The sequence below is a fragment of the Procambarus clarkii genome, chromosome 90 (assembly GCF_040958095.1).
Source record: "Procambarus clarkii isolate CNS0578487 chromosome 90, FALCON_Pclarkii_2.0, whole genome shotgun sequence".
NCBI lineage: Eukaryota > Metazoa > Arthropoda > Malacostraca > Decapoda > Cambaridae > Procambarus > Procambarus clarkii.
In genome coordinates this window covers 5,772,739-5,793,433 of record NC_091239.1, presented here as the reverse complement: position 1 = coordinate 5,793,433, position 20,695 = coordinate 5,772,739, and the positions used below count along the sequence as shown (strand labels likewise).

Here is a 20,695-nt window from a genome sequence, read left to right as displayed (position 1 = left end):
CCTCTCTCTCCCTCTCTCTCTCCCTCTCTCTCTCCCTCCTGCCTCTCTCTCCATCTCCTCCCCCCTCCCCTTCTACTTTCTTCTCACTTCAGTGGAAGGGTCGGATCGCCCCCACCCACCCATTTATCTCTCCCTTTATCACTCCCTTTCTCTCTCTCTCTTTCTCTCTCTCTCACTCTCTCCCTCCCTCCCCCATCCCACTCTGCCCTCCTGACAAATTCTATCACGGCACAATTATAGGAACAGGGGCAAGCATGGCAGCCAGAGGTACCAGGGGAACAGGGAAGAGCCAAGGTGACGAAATGAAGGAAATGTTCTCCCAGTTTCTGGAGGACATCAAGAGTGAGATGCAAAAAATGATGCAGGAAATGAAGAACGAAATAAACAACCTGAAAAAGAGAGCTGACAGCAGCAAAGGAGGAGATTAGAGCCCTCAAAGAGAATGGTATCGAGGCTGAGAATCAGAAAACCATCCAGGGAGAAGGTGGTAATAGCTTTTTGGATGAGAATGCCACAATAAAAGCAACATTTGCGGAAATACTAAAAAAAATAACTCTGAAGTAATGACTGCAGTGATGGAGGTGGCCATGAAAGCAGCCACCTTACAGGAGGCGGCACGCTCCACTAGCCAACTGCTGGAAAGGAACAGATCAATGGCTGCTGTGGGTATTAAAGAGCAGGAAGGCTCTAATAGGACAGAGTGGAATGACAAGGACAAAGCAGCAGTGAATGAAGTACTAAAGGCACTAGACATGGAAGGGGCTGAGCATAGCATTGAGAAGGTTTTCAGGCTAGGTTGGTACAACAAAGACCGAGACCGAATGATAAAGATAGTGTTTGCAAATGAGAGCACAAAGGAGAAGATCCTATCAAGGAAGAGCTCCCTGAAAAACATGGGAAAATTCAAAACTGTATTCCTCCAGAGAGACATGACAAGGGAGGAGAGAGCCGTGGCGGCAGAAGCAAGGAAGAAGCGCAGGGCAAGAGGGGAAAACCAGGAAGTCACAGCTCCCAACACAACACCCCCAGAGGAGAGGGGGGAACCCACAACCAGCTACCCAGTAACACCAGAAGGGAGGACAACCCCGCCACCCTCCTCTGCATAGAAAACCCCCGTACCCCAAACCCTCCCTGCCCCACTAAAATGTTCAGCCAAATCTCCCTCCCCCCCACCCAATCCCCACCCTTCTACCCCTCCCCTCCTCCCGAGTCCTCCCTTGAGGTTATCTTGAGATGATTTCCGGGCTTTAGTGTCCCCGCGGCCCGGTCCTCGACCAGGCCTCCACCCCCAGGAAGCAGCCCGTGACAGCTAACTAACACCCAGGTACCTATTTTACTGCTAGGTAACAGGGGCATAGGGTGAAAGAAACTCTGCCCATTGTTTCTCGCCGACGCCTGGGATCGAACCCAGGACCACAGGATCACAAATCCAGCGTGCTGTCCGCTCGGCCGACCGGCTCCCTCCCCCCATTTCCTTCCCGTCCTCCCTCCCCTTTCACCCCATACCCTCCCTGTCCCTCCCCCTTCACTGGATCCCCCGCCCCTCATCCCAGTATCCTCTGAGACCCTGTTATCCACCTCACAGGTCCTCACACCCTTGGAACAGCCTCCCCCACCAGCAGTACACTCACCAAGGAGGCGATTTGAGAAGGGACAGAAGAAAGTGAGCCTCAAAGCGATGTACACTAACATAGAAGGAATTACAAATAAAGCAAATGAGCTTGGAGAACGGGTACTAGAGGAAAACCCAGACATAATAGCCCCCACAGAAACAAAGCTCATGAAAATGATTACAAACGCAGTGTTCCCACAGGACTATTATGTTATGAGGAAAGAGAGGGAAGGAAGAGGTGAGGGTGATGTAGCTCTGCTAGTAAGAAAAGGCTGGGATTTTGAGGAGATGGATATTCAGGGCTGTGAAGGTTTCAGTGACTACATAGCAGGTACCGTAACAAATGGAGGGAAAAAAATTATAGTCGTAGTCATATATAATCCACCACCAAATGACAGAAGACCTAGACAGGAATATGATAGAAACAACATGGCCACCATTAACATAATAGAAAGAGCAGCTTCTGTTGCTAGCAGGAATGGATCTGGACTACTAATTATGGGAGACTTCAACCATGGTAAGATAGATTGGAAGAACAGAGACCCGCATGGAGGACCATAAACATGGAGAGCTAAGCTGCTGGACGTGGCAACAAGAAACTTTCTAATCCAGCACATCAAAGAACCAACAAAAATGAGAGGAGAAGATGAACCAGCAATGCTTGATTTGATATTTACCCTAAATGAGTGGGATATAAGGGAAGTTAAGATGGAAGCGCCCTTGGGAATGAGTGACCACAGTGTATTGAACTTTGAGTACCTGGTAGAGTTAGGACTTATCTCCCCCAAAAAAGAACTAGGAATCAAAGGGCTGGCATACCGAAAGGGGAATTATGAACAGATGAGAAGTTTCCTAAGTGAAATACCTTGGGACACAGACCTCAGAGATAAGTCTATACAGGGTATGATGGACTATGTTACCCAAAAGTGTCAGGAGGCAGTAAACAGGTTCATCCCGACCCAAAGGGAAAAATCCGAGAAGCAACAGAAGAATCCATGGTATAATAGGGCATGTATGGAAGCGAAGAAACTGAACAAAAGGGCGTGGAGGAACTTCCGGAATAACAGAGCACCAGAAAGCAGAGAGAGATACCAGAGAACCAGGAATGAGTACGTCAGGGTGAGAAGAGAAGCAGAGAAAAGTTTTGAAAATGATATAGCAAACAAAGCCAAGACCGAACCAAAGCTACTCCACAGTCACATCAGAAGGAAAACAACAGTGAAAGAACAGGTATTGAAACTTCGAACAGGCGAGGACAGGTATACAGAGAATGACAGAGAGGTGTGTGGAGAACTCAACAAGAGGGGTCAGGAGGTCTTCACAATAGAACAAGGTGAGGTCACTGTGCTAGGAGAAAGGGAGGTAAACCAGGCGGCCTTGGAAGAGTTCGAAATTACGAGAGAGGAGGTCAAGAGACACCTGCTGGATCTGGATGTTAGAAAGGCTGTTGGTCCAGATGGGATCTCACCATGGATACTGAAAGAGTTTGCAGAGGCACTTTGCTTGCCACTCTCCATAGTGTATAGTAAGTCACTGGAGACTGGAGACCTACCAGAAATATGGAAGACGGCGAATGTGGTCCCAATATACAAAAAGGGCGACAGGCAAGAGGCACTGAACTACAGGCCAGTGTCCTTGACTTGTATACCATGCAAGGTGATGGAGAAGATCGTGAGAAAAAACCTGGTAACACATCTGGAGAGAAGGGATTTCGTGACAAATCGCCAACATGGGTTCAGGGAGGGTAAATCTTGCCTTACAGGCATGATAGAATTCTACGATCAAGTGACAAAGATTAGGCAAGAAAGAGAGGGCTGGGCGGACTGCATTTTCTTGGATTGTCAGAAAGCCTTTGACACAGTACCGCATAAGAGGCTGGTACATAAGCTGGAGAGACAGGCAGGTGTAGCTGGTAAGGTGCTCCAGTGGATAAATAAGGGAGTATCTAAGCAATAGGAAGCAGAGAGTTACGGTGAGGGGTGAGACCTCCGATTGGCGTGAAGTCACCAGTGGAGTCCCACAGGGCTCTGTACTCGGTCCAATCTTGTTTCTGATATATGTAAATGATCTCTCGGAGGGTATCGATTCATTTCACTCAATGTTTGCGGACGATGCTAAAATTATGAGAAGGATTAAAACAGAAGAGGACTGTTTGAGGCTTCAAGAAGACCTAGACAAGCTGAAGGAATGGTCGAACAAATGGTTGTTAGAGTTTAACCCAACCAAATGTAATGTAATGAAGATAGGTGTAGGGAGCAGGAGGCCAGATACAAGGTATCATCTGGGAGAGGAAATTCTTCAGGAGTCAGAGAAGGAAAAAGACTTGGGGGTTGATATCACGCCAGACCTGTCTCCTGCAGCACATATCAAGCGGATAACATCAGCGGCATATGCCATGCTGGCCAACATACGAACGCATTCAGAAACTTGTGTAAAGAATCATTCAGAACTTTGTATACCACATATGTCAGGCCAATCCTGGAGTATGCACCCCCAGCATGGAGTCCATATCTAGTCAAGGATAAGACTAAACTGGAAAACGTTCAAAGGTTTGCCACCAGACTGGTACCCGAGCTGAGAGGTATGAGCTACGAGGAGAGACTACGGGAATTAAACCTCACTTCGCTGGAAGACAGAAGAGTTAGGGGGGACATGATCACCACATTCAAGATTCTGAAGGGAATTGATAGGGTAGATAAAGACAGTCTATTTAACACAAGGGGAACACGCACAAGGGGACGCAGGTGGAAACTGAGTGCCCAAATGAGCCACAAAGATGTTAGAAAGAATTTTTTAGTGTCAGAGTGGTTGACAAATGGAATGCATTAGGAAGTGATGTGGTGGAGGTTGACTCCATACACAATTTCAAGTGTAGATATGATAGAGCCCAATAGGCTCAGGAATCTGTACACCTGTTGATTGCCGGTTGAGAGGCGGGACCAAAGAGCCAGAGCTCAACCCCCGCAAACACAACTAGGTGAGTACACACATACATTAAGCAAGGGAACCTAACGTAAATTAGAAACGTTAAAAAACGTCATTTGTAAGTATGATATAAAGATCTACGATTTGTTTGACTGAAGCTAACGTATTTTAAACGTTAAAAAGACGACTTTATATAAATAGTTACAGTGTCACCTTCCTGCGACCATTTAAAAAGGTGAGAAAATGTTTTGTGTTTACTGGGTTACCACGTAGATTTATAACAAATTACCACTATTAATTCATTGTGGTCAGTGCACAATGGTTAAACTCTATTAATTTTCTTAGCATCCATCGACTACAAAATATATAACTTTCCAGAATGTGCGATCTTTCTTCATCAATAGATTTGACTTATCACTACATGTTTATCTTTCATTTTACATTTATAAACACCTCTTATAAATTTAATCGATATTTTATTGTTTAATATAGGATTATATGTGCGTTCATAAATAAATTATAATACTGGCACTCAACTACACTATTTGAGAAGATTTTGTAATATTAATGAATTCTATAATATTTATATAGAAGTAAATCTTCAATCGTTATTATATTTTCTCTTTAAACAATCAGTTATTCATCTGTGCCGAATATCTACTGAAAAGTGGAAGATACTTAAACATTGTGCAAGCAGAGCAAGGCTGAGATATTATCGTTAACGTAAATTTCGAACAAATATAACTGATCTCTATTATATTAAACAGTAGGTGTTCAGTGTCAGTGAACCAACAAGCACTTACACTGTGAAGAATTCGTCGGAATCTGTTGTAAAGGAGATAATTCTGATGATTCCTCCAGTGGCAACGAGCACAACACAGGTGACCACACCTACACGCAAGCCTCTGGTGCTCATCAACCAACACAAGGGTGCCACGCATAATACATATGTTATTGAGGCCCAGTTGGACATCATGGCCACGGTCCCTGAGCCCCAGCCTTCAAACGCTGCGTTAACACTCTCACTAAGAGGTCCCCAGAGGCACCACTGAAGACTCTGAAACACAAGACCGGTGTGACACATCACAGTGCAAGAGCTGAGTGCTGTGTAATGTTGTTGAATATGTTGTTATGTTCCTGAGTATTGTAGCAAGTTACTGAGTACTGTACAATGTTGCTGAGTACGTTGTTATGTTCCTGAGCATTGTAGCAAGTTACTGAGTACTGTACAATGTTGCAGAGTACTTTGTTATGTTCCTGAGTATTGTGCAAGTTACTGAGTACTGTACAATGTTGCTGTGTACTTTGTTATGTTCCTGAGTATTGTGCAAGTTACTGAGTACTGTACAATGTTGCTGAGTACTTTGTTATGTCCCTGAGCATTGTAGCAAGTTGCTGAGTACTGTACAATGTTGCTGAGTACGTTGTTATGTTCCTGAGTATTGTGCACGTTACTGAGTACTGTACAAAGTGTCTGAGTATGTTGTTATGTTCCTGAATATTTTGATAAGTTACTGAGTACTGTACAATGTTGCTGAGTACATTGTAATGTTCTTGAGCATTGTTTAGTATTAGTCAGTGTTGACGAGTACACTGTAATATTTATGTGAACTGTACAAGCCTGCTAAGATCTTTCTAGCACTGCTGAGTACTATGTACTGAACTGTTGCTGAGTACTGTATAATGTCTGAGTAATAAAAAATTACTGAGAATTGCTGTTTATAAATGTGCAATAATTTTAATCATGTGTAATGCGGTCAAGAAATTTGCAGTGCTGCTGAATTTGATTTGGTGTTGGGTTTAAATCCCACCAACATTTAGAATGTTACTAAGGCCATCACAATTATTTACTGACAAACCAGAACGAAAACGTTAGTTTTGAAAATAGTGCAGAATTAAAGTAAACTCTGAGCATATGTACACTGAGAACCGGGGTGCACCTCTCAGTGTATATCCTACCCGTCCTCTTCAATAATGTTACGACCCTGGGTTCTCCAGTAGAAACCAGAGGTCAAAATTGAGCTATTAAACTTTCTAGTAGTACAGTTAAGTGCATCTTGAACGGCAATTGTTTGTATCTTCCCTGCCAGACGTAAGACTATTATTGTTTCTCAAAGAGCATTTAAAGACTGAGCTGGGGGTTGATTATTAAATAATAACATAGGCACCAACTTTGCTTACTAATACTTTCTAATCATTCATAGAGTAACAATACGTTGCATAGGGGAAGATCTTTAATGTGCTTAGCTGCACGATCAATTAGGCTCCTTCTGGCACCACGACATGAGGGAGGCCAGCTGGTCGCTAGCTCTCTCTTCTCTGGCTGGTGTTCGTGCGGACAAAACCTACTCTGTGGCTGCACCCCTACTCTTCTCCCTTCTCCTCTTACTTATTTCCCTTACCTGAAGTTCCTGTATCCTTAAGTTAAGTACGGGGCATTATTAAGTGTACCTACTCTGGTAGTAACGATTGGTGAGACCTGGGGGTAGTATTTGCCAGTGTTTGGGGTACCCCTAAGTGTTGTGTTTTGTATTAGGGTCCCACATGGTTTCCCTACCCTAAGCTGCATCCAGCTTCAGTGCTTATCCAGTAGTACTTTACCCTAGCTTGTTATTAGTGTAAAGCTTGGATCCTGCCTACGTGGACCAAGGCTTTTAACGTAAGATAGTGTGGTAAAGTTATTATTATTATTGTTATTGGTGTGAGTGTATATGGGGGGTTGTTAAGGGGTTAATAAATAAGTACATGAATTACAGAGTATCTCTTCTTCCAGTGTGGGAGCGCATTGATCAACCCTTAGACTAACATATATGGTCTAGTAGCAAGTTATTACTACTGTGGATAGTTTATTTTGGGGCCCGGGCCTTTTAGCTCTCCCATATTTGATACTCTTGTCTTCTAACTACCCTTACCCCTTAATAGTACCAGTACACCATAGCCCACACACTGTTATTTATAACAAGTGGTTGGCCAGTCCGGGAGGAACATTATAAGTGTAAAAAATTAGATTCTTGAGTGCAAAAATTAAATTTTTTTGTTTTCCGCAGAACGGTTGTGTGCTAGCCTAGGGTCCAGCTCATCTAGCAAAGGACATTCTTGCACTGACTGGACACCCAGCTGGATCCCTTCACGATTAAGGTTAGTGTGGCCTTGTGTTAGGGGCCGTGCAAATTTTTTTTTTTTTTTCCAATTTTTATTTTTTAATTTTTTCTTTGGCTGGGAGCTAAAATTATTAGTGATGTCTTCTGAAATGCAGAACCTGGCAAGGGAGCCTTCAGTGGTAGAGATAAAGAAACTTAAAAAGTCTAATTTAGTATTGTTAGGCCAGGAATTTGGCCTAGAATTAAATGTTGCAGATAAAAAGTGGACTTTGGTGAATGAAATATTACAACATTGTATTGATGAAGAACTATTGGCAAGTGATACACCTTTATGCCAGCCTAGCCAAGCAGAAAGTGCAACTCATAGGGAGAGAGAATTAGATTTAGAGTTAGCAAAAATAAAATTAGAGGAGCAAAGACTCAAAACCGAGGAGGCTAGAATTAGAGTGAATGCCACTGGACCTCCACCTGCCGGGGATTCAAACCCCAGGCATTATGAGAAAAAGCATAATTTGCCTGAATTTTCTGAGTCAGACCCTGAAAGGTTTTTCAACCATTTTCAGAGATTGGCCATGTCCATGAACTGGCCAAAGGAAGAGTGGGTGAAAATCCTACAGGGAAGACTTAGGGGTAAAGCACAAGATATTTTCATAAACATGCCTGACGACGAGTGTTTCGAATATGATAAAGTCAGGGAATGTATTTTGCGGGCATATGAAATTACTCCTGAAGCTCACCGCCAAGTTTATCGTAACCTTAGGCCTACTCACAACCAACCGCTCACTGAATTTGTGAATGATCAAATTCGATTGTTTGATAGATGGATTCGCTCGGCGAAAGCCGAAACATACGAGGCTCTCAGGAACTTAATTTTAATGGAGCATTTTATAGATATTATGCCAGAGAATGTTTCACAGTACATTAAAGGAAGGATAGAGTTAAATTCTAAAATAGGGGATTTGGCCAAGTTGGCAGAAAACTACCAATTGGCGGGCAAAAGGCCCAATAAAAATAATTATACCCCACAGAGTAGCAAAACTTATACCCACAGCCAGTCCAGACCAGCTCATTCTAACCCTTTACCTAATGCACCTTCTGTTTCAGACATAACTAACCCTGTTAAAGTGTCTAGCCCAACGGCACCTAAAGGTGAACCGAAGGGTAATTCTGTTAGTAATGTCTCTTCTCCCCGACGTTTTTGTGGTCACTGTAATCGTCCAAACCACACTATTAGTCGTTGTTGGCAACTGTACCCTGAAAAAAGACCCAATGCTCTAGTTGTGACACAGGGCTTGAGGCCTTCGGAAGGGTTAGGGAGTAAGACCTCCAACCCACAGTGGTTGGACTTGCTTACCCCATTCTTATCGAAAGGGAGACTACTTTTGTCTGAGGGTTCTTCCTGGAAGGACGTGGTGATCTTCCGAGACACCGGTGCCATCCAGACTTTAATTTTAGAGAGTGCGTTGCAAGGTGCCAACACTCTCGACACTGGAGAGGTGGTACTGGTCGAGGGTGTCACTAGTGATACTCGAGCAGTACCCCTCCATAAGGTTACCCTGGAATCTGATTTCCACAAGGGTGTTTGTACAGTCGGAGTCACTTCATACCTACCTTTCCCTAATGTTGATGTAATAGTTGGTAATGATTTAGCAGGGGATAAGGTAGGGGACTCCAGACTGCCTATTATGTTGCCTACCCCTAAGGTTTGCCTGGATCCACCCGCCGCAGAGGATAATGTTGTGTACCCTGCGTGCGCGGTGACCAGGTCTATGGGACTTAAATGTAAGGGCAGGCCTGTGCTTGCCAAGGTGGTAAATCCCGAGGTCACGAGGAGCTTTCCGAGTGGTGAAAACCAAGTGGACCTCGCGGACACATTCATGGCCCGACTCGATGACGTGGCCGAGGACATTGTGGAGAGCCTGCCACCGCCATCTACAGAGAGTAGTGGGGAGGTGGAGGAGAACACTGTTGAGCCTCGGCCAATGGCATCTGACCAAGGCCTAGATGCCTCCTTGAGTGAGTTACAGAAAGCTGACCCCACTCTTGCAGATTGTCATGAGACAGCTGTCTCTATGGAGGAAATTGTAGACGCAGCAACTGGGTACTACTACAATGATCGGATTTTGATGAGAAAATGGAGACCACAGAGTGCTCCCTTGTCAAATGAGTGGGAGGTAGTCCACCAGGTTATGTTGCCGACCTGCTATAGAGAAAGAGTTTTGGCAGCTGCTCATGATGATCCTATGGGGGGACATCAAGGTATTAATATTACGTATCACAAAATTTTAAAGTATTATTTCTGGCCCAAGCTGAAAAGCGATGTGGCAAAATTTTGTAATGCATGTATTGTTTGTCAACTGGTTGGGAAACCAAACCAGACTCCACCTAAAGCTCCTCTAAGGCCTATTGTCGTGCCAGAGGAACCATTTTCTCATGTGGTAATGGACTGTGTTGGACCATTACCTAGAACTAAGTCTGGTAATATTTACCTAATCACGATGATGTGTATCACTACTCGTTACCCAGAGGCTTTTGCTGTAAGTAACATCCGAGCAAAAACTGTTGTTGCTCGTATGTTGCAATTTTTTTCCACTTTTGGACTGCCTCGGGTCGTGCAAACTGACAATGGTACTAATTTTAAGTCTGATGTTTTCGAGCAATTTTGTAAGGAACATGGAATAACTCATAAGGTTTCCAGCCCATACCATCCACAGAGTCAGGGGGTAATTGAACGTTTCCATCTAACTCTGAAGCAGATGTTGAAGACATCGTGCGAGAGTTCCCACACCTTCTGGGATGAGAATTTACCGTATGTTTTGTTTGCGGCTAGAGAGGGATTACAAAGTTCACTGGGCTGTTCTCCTTTTGAGTTAGTCTTTGGCCATAAAGTTCGTGGACCCTTGCAAATGTTACAGGAGAATCTGTTAGGGAACGTAACGTTAACCGAAGGTTCGGCTTTCTTTGCACAACACCACCAGAGACTCAAGGACTGCAAGGCGGCCGCATTAAAGTATCTTGGCAAGGCCCAAGAAAAGATGAATGAACGTAACGATGCTAAATCTAAGTTACGGGTATTTCAGCCTGGCGACCCTGTCCTGGTGTTAAAGCCTCGACTAGGGAACACTATGTCCCACAAGTACGAAGGCCCCTACATTGTGACAGAAAAGACTGGGGACCTCACGTACAAAGTGAGGCACCCTGACAAACGTAACCAGGTAATGCTCATACATGTAAATCGACTGAAGAAGTTCCAGGGCCCCAGGTCCATTGCACTAACCAATGTTTCCATTTCCAGTGAGAGAGGGGATGATTGTTCTGGGGACCCAACTAATCTCATTTTCAATAATTCTAGTTCTGTGAATGCTGTGGAGGGACTGTCCCATTTGCAGATGGCCCAACGTGAAGAGGTGCAGTCGTTGGTTGATGAATTCTCCAGTCTGTTCGGGGAGGTCCCGACCCAGACTGATGCCATTTGCCATGATGTCGAGTTGATGGACTACACTCCCATTCGCCTTCAACCCTATCGGATGAGTCCAGAAAAGAAGGCCATCGTACGGAAGGAGGTCGACTTCTTGCTCCAGCACGGCCTCATCCGGCCGAGCCAGGGCTCTTGGTGCTCGCCCTGCCTTTTGGTCCCCAAACCATACGGCTCCTGGCGATTATGCACCGACTATCGGCAGCTCAACAAGGTGACCATTGTGGATGCCTATCCGCTGCCCCTCCTCGAGGACTGCATCGACGAGCTGGGAAATGCCAAGTACGTTTCGAAATTCGACCTCTCGAGGGGGTATTATCAAATCCCACTCACTGAACGTGCTAAACAGCTAACGGCGTTTGTGACACCCGAGGGTGTTTTTGAGTATCAAGTGTTACCGTTCGGCTTGCGTAATGCTCCGGCCACGTTCCAGAGACTCATGAACTCTCTACTCGCTAAGGTGCCAAATTGTCGGGCGTATTTAGATGATATCGTGCTGTTTGACAGTAATTGGGCTGACCACATAGCTAGGTTACGCCAGTTGTTTGCCATCTTGAAAAGGGCAAATCTTACCTTAAATGCTAAAAAGTGTCATTTTGGCCAAGGCACAGTGACGTACCTCGGTTATGAAGTGGGCCAAGGAAAAGTGTTACCTCGGCAAGATAAAATCAGTGCCATTCTGGAGTATCCAGTACTAAAGTCTAAAAAGGATGTTCAAAGATTTATCGGTATGTGTGCGTACTATCGACGTTTTTGTCAGAACTTTTCCAGTGTTGCCACTCCTCTCACAGACTTGTTGCGGAAAGCCGTAAAATTTAAGTGGTCATCAGACTGTGCAGAGGCATTTAAAAATTTGAAATTGATCTTAGCTTCCGCCCCAGTGCTTGCTAGTCCAAGGTTCAACCGACCGTTTAAAATTCATGTTGACGCGTCTGACTCGGGTGCTGGTGCAGTGTTGTTGCAAACTGGGGATGATCAGGTAGAACACCCAGTATATTATTACTCTGTGAAATTCGACAAGGCGCAACGCAATTATTCAGTGGTAGAAAAAGAGGCGTTGGCGCTAGTGTTAACATGTAAAAAGTTCGAAGTTTACCTCACAGGTAATATAGTGGAAGTGTACACGGACCATAACCCACTAGTCTTCCTGACTCAGATGAAGGGTAAGAATAAACGCATCCTCAGGTGGGCGTTGTACCTACAGGACTTCAATCTTTCCATTACCCACCTACCGGGCAGACTCAACGTGATAGCCGACGCTCTGTCCCGGTTGCCTGAATAACATTCATCGGAGCCACAGAAAGCCATTTACCAACTGTCATGCTTTAGTTATTTTTTTTTAGGTTCTCCTGTGACATTAAATATTTCGTGTCCAATTTATTTACTTCCCTGTTCTTTTATTTTTTGGTGTATGTTTTTTTTTCTTTCAGAGAACTCCTTTGTATTTTTTTTTTTTTTTTTTTTTTTTACAGAGAAATTGTTTTTGATTGATTTTTTGTTTTTGTCATATGTTTTTTCTTTTTATTCCCTGTATACTCTTACAAAAAAATATGACTACTATTCTAGTAGTCACATTTTTTTTTCTCCGAAGGGGGGAGGAGTGTTACGACCCTGGGTTCTCCAGTAGAAACCAGAGGTCAAAATTGAGCTATTAAACTTTCTAGTAGTACAGTTAAGTGCATCTTGAACGGCAATTGTTTGTATCTTCCCTGCCAGACGTAAGACTATTATTGTTTCTCAAAGAGCATTTAAAGACTGAGCTGGGGGTTGATTATTAAATAATAACATAGGCACCAACTTTGCTTACTAATACTTTCTAATCATTCATAGAGTAACAATACGTTGCATAGGGGAAGATCTTTAATGTGCTTAGCTGCACGATCAATTAGGCTCCTTCCGGCACCACGACATGAGGGAGGCCAGCTGGTCGCTAGCTCTCTCTTCTCTGGCTGGTGTTCGTGTGGACAAAACCTACTCTGTGGCTGCACCCCTACTCTTCTCCCTTCTCCTCTTACTTATTTCCCTTACCTGAAGTTCCTGTATCCTTAAGTTAAGTACGGGGCATTATTAAGTGTACCTACTCTGGTAGTAACGATTGGTGTGACCTGGGGGTAGTATTTGCCAGTGTTTGGGGTACCCCTAAGTGTTGTGTTTTGTATTAGGGTCCCACGTGGTTTCCCTACCCTAAGCTGAATCCAGCTTCAGTGCTTATCCAGTTGTACTTTACCCTAGCTTGTTATTAGTGTAAACCTTGGATCCTGCCTACGTGGACCAAGGCTTTTAACGTAAGATAGTGTGGTAAAGTTATTATTATTATTGTTATTGGTGTGAGTGTATATGGGGGGTTGTTAAGGGGTTAATAAATAAGTACATGAATTACAGAGTATCTCTTCTTCCAGTGTGGGAGCGCATTGATCAACCCTTAGACTAACATATATGGTCTAGTAGCAAGTTATTACTACTGTGGATAGTTTATTTTGGGGGCTGGGCCTTTTAGCTCTCCCATATTTGATACTCTTGTCTTCTAACTACCCTTACCCCTTAATAGTACCAGTACCCCATAGCCCACACACTGTTAATTATAACAAATAATAAAGTCTCGGCCAATAATTCCTATCTGTTTTGGATAAATAAATTGCTTTGTGTCACTGCTGGCTTGTTGTTCACAAATCGTTATAAATTTCGTGTATATATATGTTCCATGGAATATGCACAGCATATGCTGATAATAATATTGGATTATAAATAAGTATTTGAATTACATTTATGTACTAAACATTGTTTCCCAATACGTTATGTTAACTAATAAAGAACATTTCATTTAGCATTCCAGGGGACATATGGCAAGAAGCCGTTTCTTGTTCTTAGGAGTAAATGATGTCAATTATGAATGAAGGGAAGTAAATGTTTCAAACATTTTCATTGGTCTAATTGTTGCTACACTCAGTTTTCTGGTTTATGCTTTATATGGTTTATTAATTATAATATTTATTAAGTTATAATATTGCACAACAGTTTAAGAAAAAACTCTGATATTATACTGAATATAATGGCCTATCAAACAGAAGAAAGGAAAAAATTAAAAAACAAAGCACTTAAGCTTACTTAAAGTGATCAATACAAATAAAACTTATTAACAATCACATAAATAAAAGCATAATCAAAAATTAAAAAAAATACAAGAGGAATTTTATAACTACTAAAACAAACCATACGATTAAACTTACGCGAAGTGATCAACTAGAGTGAAACTTGATAGTTAACACGTGGATACTAAACGCTATTACAAATATTAATATAATGACTTCGCATCTACAAAAATGTATATAAAATGCAAGCAAAATAGACGACAACTATAAAGTACTAACCAAAATCTTATAAAAACTCAAATATTAAATAAAAACAAATACCAAAAAATTTATTATATGTCCTAAATAAAAAGAATACAATAATGTACAATGTCAAAACTTGAAATAAGTAAGAAAGATCAAAGACATGGTAAACTAAACAAAATTATAATAAAATTAAAATGCCAGTATGAACTATAAATCAAATTACAGGGCCTATTGTGCACTATACAGTGTACAATTGAACAGCCGAAAGGTTGCTATTTAACAGAGGCCGCAGTTCCCATATATATAAGGATTCCATTACTCTCAAATCTGACTGGCCATTCATACAAGTGTACAAAATTTTAAAATCAGATTCCAACAGAGAATGATTAAACTCATAACAATGGTTTCTAATCTACGAAAATGCTGGTTTAGACAATGGTAATCCAGTCCTAAACGATACTCCCGGTGCTCAAGTATCCTAATTTTAAAGTACCGAATGGAACTCCCGATATATCCAGCATTACTACTGGAACAATTATACATATATACGACATTAGAGCATAGGAGGGGGGGGGGGGCAGGCACTTTATCCTTAAATTTCAAAAAGGAGCCTATGGTATTTGTGTTGACAAAAATAAATCTAAAGTCTACTTGAGGATAACAATGCTGCAACAGTTTCCTCAATCGACTCCTTACAGAAAAACTAATAGTGCCATAAAATGGTAATATAATATATTTAATATCCCTTTCTACTGTAGTAATCCTACTGGTTGGGTGAAACTTCTTATTTAAGAAATTCCTTATAAAGATATAAACCATATGCAAAGGATAACCATTATTTGAAAAAAAATCACAAGAAAATTAATTTCTTGATCAAAGTTATTTCAATTTGAACATAAAGCAAAGGCTCTATTCAGTAGAGTATTAATTGCATTTTTCTTAAAAATATCAGGAGCAAAGGAATTAAAATTTACACCTAAACCAGTAAATGTTGGTTTTCAAAAACATTAGTGTTGAACCCATTAAGGTTATTCACTTTGACATCAAGAAACGACAATGAATTATCCACTTCACACTCTGCAGTGAAACGTATATTACTATGTTGTGCATTAAGAAACTCTCAAAATTTCTCAATATGACATTGGTCCTTAAAGACGTGCTAAGGAAGAAACAGTACTGTTGATATTGGTCCAACTATAATTTGTACCAATCCTTAGGGTACAAGTTTTTAATGTATTACATAACCATTAAAAACCTAAAAAATTATTAACAAATTTAGTTTTTTTACACGTCAGCCCAAAGTCTAACCCCAAAGAGAGAAGTTCTTTCTCTGAGGGAGACAAAATTATCTTTGAAAAATTAAACACCACCTTATCAGGGGTCCACCGAATTAAATGTAGGTATACCCAAGTTCTGCAATTTCTTCCCGTGAATAAGTCTACATTTATCAACCCTTTTATCATTATAATTCTCATATTTACATTTTAAGTATGTAAAATCAACCCAGGAAACCAAGACCTTAAATTTCTCCAAGTTCACATGCAATTCACTTTTCAACTTATTTACCCGCTTCTTCTTTTCAGAAATTTCAAAGTCCAACAATCTTAATAACCAAAAATTATATTCACTTGTTATCGCAAATTTGTCGGAATACACTTTAAACCTAAGGAATCTTGGGACCAAACGATGCACCTTGCATGTTTGCAGAAATTCCAAATCCAAGCGAGCCTTCTTAACTGCGAAATCCACTTTTTCTATTCTTCTGTATAAAGTAACAACAGTTCTTCCATATCGTTTTAATAAAATATTTATAATCGATGTTCCCTTCGGGAATCTTAATTTTAAGATGAATAGGAAAACCAGGGATATACTGACCATCTTGTTTCAGATTCTTTACTTTAAAATGCATAACGTTTTGAATACTTCTCGTATTCATCATCAGATCTAAAAGAAAAAACAGAAATCACAATCAAATAACTAGTAAACAAAGAACTCATACTGAATATAATGGCCTATCAAAGAGAAGAAAGGAAAAAATTAAAAAACAAAGCACTTAAGCTTACTTAAAGTGATCGAGCGGTTAAGGAATCCTGTACGCCAGCTGAGTGCTCCTGGCAGTATGCGTTCGAGTCACTTCTGGGGTGTGAGTTTTCAGTTGCATATAGTTCTGGGGACCATTCAGGCTTTGTTCGCATTTGTGTTCCTCACGTGTGCCCCAAAGAATGAGGTGATTTGATAAAATACCATGTTCAAGATTACCAACCGAGTGCCGGCGGAGGGATGGAAATAGCCTCGGCTACCATCCTCTTTTGTCTGGTCGTGTTACATAAACCACTGCTAAAGTTTAAATTACTTTCTTTTGTGACCTGTACCAAAGCAGATTCAATTATGTTTCTGTTATAGGGGCTTTTACAATTCGTTATTGAAGAAGCCATCTCCCAATCAATTTGGTGAGCATCTTCTGACAGATGGTTGAAAGTTTCTTTTTGGTTCTCACCTGGGGGAGAACCCATGGCGACCCCATCTACTTGCTTATATATGTGCCCGTCTGGGCTCAAGAAGGGTGCCTCTTTAGTACAAGCATGGAGTAGTTTCCTTAGAATGAATGGAAATGTCAAGACACACAAGCCTGGAAACCCACTTCGGCATATCATCAGCTAAATACCCACACCCACATACAGACTGGCAAAGTGACTCAATGGCTTGCTGACCCCTTATGTCCCTTGCACCTTCAGCCTGAAGTCTCCAAAGGAATTTGTTGACTTACTGTGGGGAACATGGGCTGCAGGGATAAGAGCCTCGTTGGACATAGAATCGCTGTTTACCAACGTACCTGTGGATAAAACAATTGGGATGATAGCGGACAGAGTATATCGTGATCCGGCCTGTACTCCTCTTGACATACCAGAAAGCATTCTAAGGAAACTACTCCAAGCTTGTACTAAAGAGACACCCTTCTTGAGCCCAGATGGGCACATGTATAAGCAAGTAGTCGGGGTCACCATGGGTTCTTCCCTAGGTGTCCTGTTTGCGAACCTCTACATGGGTACCATCGAACAGAAGGTCTTAGTCGACATGAACTTGAAACCGGTCATATACTGCAGCTATGTTGACGACATTTCTACTCAGGTACCTAATGTCAGACATCTGAAGGAGCTGAAGGAAGCATTTGAGCGAAATTCTGTGTTGCGTTTCACTTACGAGATGGAGAAGGTTGGGAAGCTGCCCTTTCTAGATGTAACAGTCATGGAAAGGAGCGGAGGTTTCCACACTGCAGTCTACACTAACGAAACAAACATAGGAATGTGCCTCAATGCCAACAGCGACTGCCCAGACAGGTACAAGAGGAGTGTTGTTATCCCTTATGTCGACCGTGCTCTCAGCCACAGCACAGGATGAAAGCAAGTCGATGAAGAACTCTGTAGGGTAAGGCAGGTCCTAGTCAACAACGGCTTCTCCAATGGTTTCGTCGAAGACATCATAAGAAGGAAGGTGAAACGCCATGTAACCTCTGAAGAGACAACTAACACATCACCTGTACCCCCTATTAGACTATTTTACAGGAACTTCTTTTCCACAGCTCATAAAACAGAGGAAAGGGTCCTGAAAGATATTGTTAATAGGAACGTTATCCCTACAGACAAAAATCAGAAGATACAATTGACGATTTACTATAAAACCAAAAAAACGGCCAACCTACTCATAAGAAACTCTCCAGACACAAAGCAGAACGCTTTAAAAGAGACCAACGTCGTCTATGCCTTCAAATGCCCACTTGGGGACTGTAAGCTTCAAAGAACTCAGTATATAGGCAAGACAACAACATCTCTTTCCAGGCGATTAACAATGCATAAGCAACAGGGCTCCATTAAGGAACATACAATCTCTTCCCAGAACCAGACCATCACCAGAGAAGTCTTAACACCACAGAAATCATCGATAGATTCAGCGATAGCAGCCGGCTTGACATCTGCGAGGCACTACACATCAAGAAGTCAACACCAGCAATCAACAGCCAATTAATGCGCAACTATATTCTATCCACTTCAAGACTCCACACCAATATAGAAGCATCAAGAAATATGGGCCAATAGGCCCTTTGCAGTTACTTCCATTCTTCCCTTTAATTTACCCGATTTATACCCATTGCACCGTGTTATGTCTTGTGTTGAAAGTTTGCTCTATCTTGTGTTGAAAGTTTTGTTCACCTCATCCAAACTGTTGTAACATATCACCTCACCCAAATGCGGGCATATAAGATGAAAGCTGTTTAAATGATAGCATAGTAGAACTCTGTTTAGTGTAGAACTCTGTTTAGTGTTTGAAGGTTATAGTTGTGTGTGTGTAAACTGAAGTCTTTGAAAATGTAGTAAGTTATGATGAAACGCGTTCAAGTGTTGCGTCAGACTAGAAATAAAAATGTATTTTGGAGAACTGATTTTTCAATTACCATCGACAGTGAAAAGAAACATAAGAAATATTGAGAAAATTCGTGTTAGAATTATTAATCTTATTTTTTCGGTTATATTTAATAATATATGTTTACGAGAAAGACTGCTAGTAGCCAGAATGCACTTCTCAGCCTACTATGCAAGGCCCGATTTGCCTAATAAGCCAAGTTTTCATGAATTAATGTTTTTTCGACTACCTAACCTAACCTAACTTTTTCGGCTACCTAACCTAACCTAACCTATAAAGATAGGTTAGGTAGGGTTGGTTATTTTCGGTCATATATCTACGTTAATTTTAACTCAAATAAAAAAAATTTACCTCATACATATTGAAATGGGTAGCTTTATCATTTCATAAGAAAAAAATTTGAGAAAATATATTAATTCAGTAAAACTTGGCTTATTAGGCAAATCGGGCTTTGCATAGTAGGCCGAGAAGTGCATTCTGGCTACTAGGTACGACATATATATATATATATATATATATATATATATATATATATATATATATATATATATATATATATATATATATATATATATATATATATATATATATATGTCGTACCTAGTAGCCAGAACGCACTTCTCAGCCTACTATGCAAGGCCCGATTTGCCTAATAAGCCAAGTTTTCATGAAATAATTGTTATTCGACTACCTAACCTACCTAACCTAACCTAACCTAACTTTTTCGGCTACCTATATATATATATATATATATATATATATATATATATATATATATATATATATATATATATATATATATATATATATATATATATATATATATATATATATATATATATATATATATATATATATATATATATATATAAGCCTATAATTGCATAAACTACAAGTGAAGATTAATAATCTTTGGACAACACCCACCAGTGGGACTCGAACCCAGAAAGCACAACTACCTTCATTATTATTAATCTTCACTTGTGGTTTATGCAAGTATAGGCTTATAAGCTGGACACGAGTTCTCTCACATTGACAGTGGCTTGACGAAAAATGCAGACTAACCCCACACTCATCTAGTTGCCCTCGGGAAGTGGAGATGTTTGGGATGTATATATATCTCGAACTCTCTACTTCTTTTGTAGGGTCTGATGGTGTAGTGGGTTAAAGCATACTAGTTATGGCAGCTACTGGAAGGTAGTTGTGCTTTCTGGGTTCGAGTCCCACTGGTGGGTGTTGTCCAAAGATTATTAATCTTCACTTGTGGTTTACGCAAGTATAGGCTTATAAGCTGGACACGAGTTCTCTCACATTGACAGTGGCTTGACGAAAAATGCAGACTAACCCCACACTCATCTGGTTGCCCTCGGGAAGTGGAGATGTTTGGGATGTATATATATCTCGAACTCTCTACTTCTTTTGTAGGGTCTGATGGTGTAGTGGGTTAAAGCATACTAGTTATGGAAGCTACTGGAAGGTAGTTGTGCTTTCTGGGTTCGAGTCCCACTGGTGGGTGTTGTCCAAAGATTATTAATCTTCACTTGTGGTTTATGCAAGTATAGGCTTATAAGCTGGACACGAGTTCTCTCACATTGACAGTGGCTTGACGAAAAATGCAGACTAACCCCACACTCATCTGGTTGCCCTCGGGAAGTGGAGATGTTTGGGATGTATATATATCTCGAACTCTCTACTTCTTTTGTAGGGTCTGATGGTGTAGTGGGTTAAAGCATACTAGTTATGGCAGCTACTGGAAGGTAGTTGTGCTTTCTGGGTTCGAGTCCCACTGGTGGGTGTTGTCCAAAGATTATTAATCTTCACTTGTGGT

At 41.3% G+C, this 20,695-nt stretch overlaps 1 protein-coding gene across 1 annotated transcript in view; it reads right to left on the bottom strand.

The window, feature by feature from the left end:
* The window catches only part of LOC138359245 (solute carrier family 49 member 4 homolog), a 202,204-nt gene extending 196,610 nt beyond the window's left edge, over positions 1–5,594 (bottom strand). Inside the window, exon 1 of the mRNA XM_069318232.1 lies at positions 5,341–5,594. Within this exon, the coding sequence (XP_069174333.1) occupies positions 5,341–5,513 (173 nt within the window). The 5' untranslated portion in view covers positions 5,514–5,594. The remainder of the gene's footprint in view (positions 1–5,340) is intronic.
* Between the last annotated feature and the right edge of the window lie 15,101 nt (positions 5,595–20,695).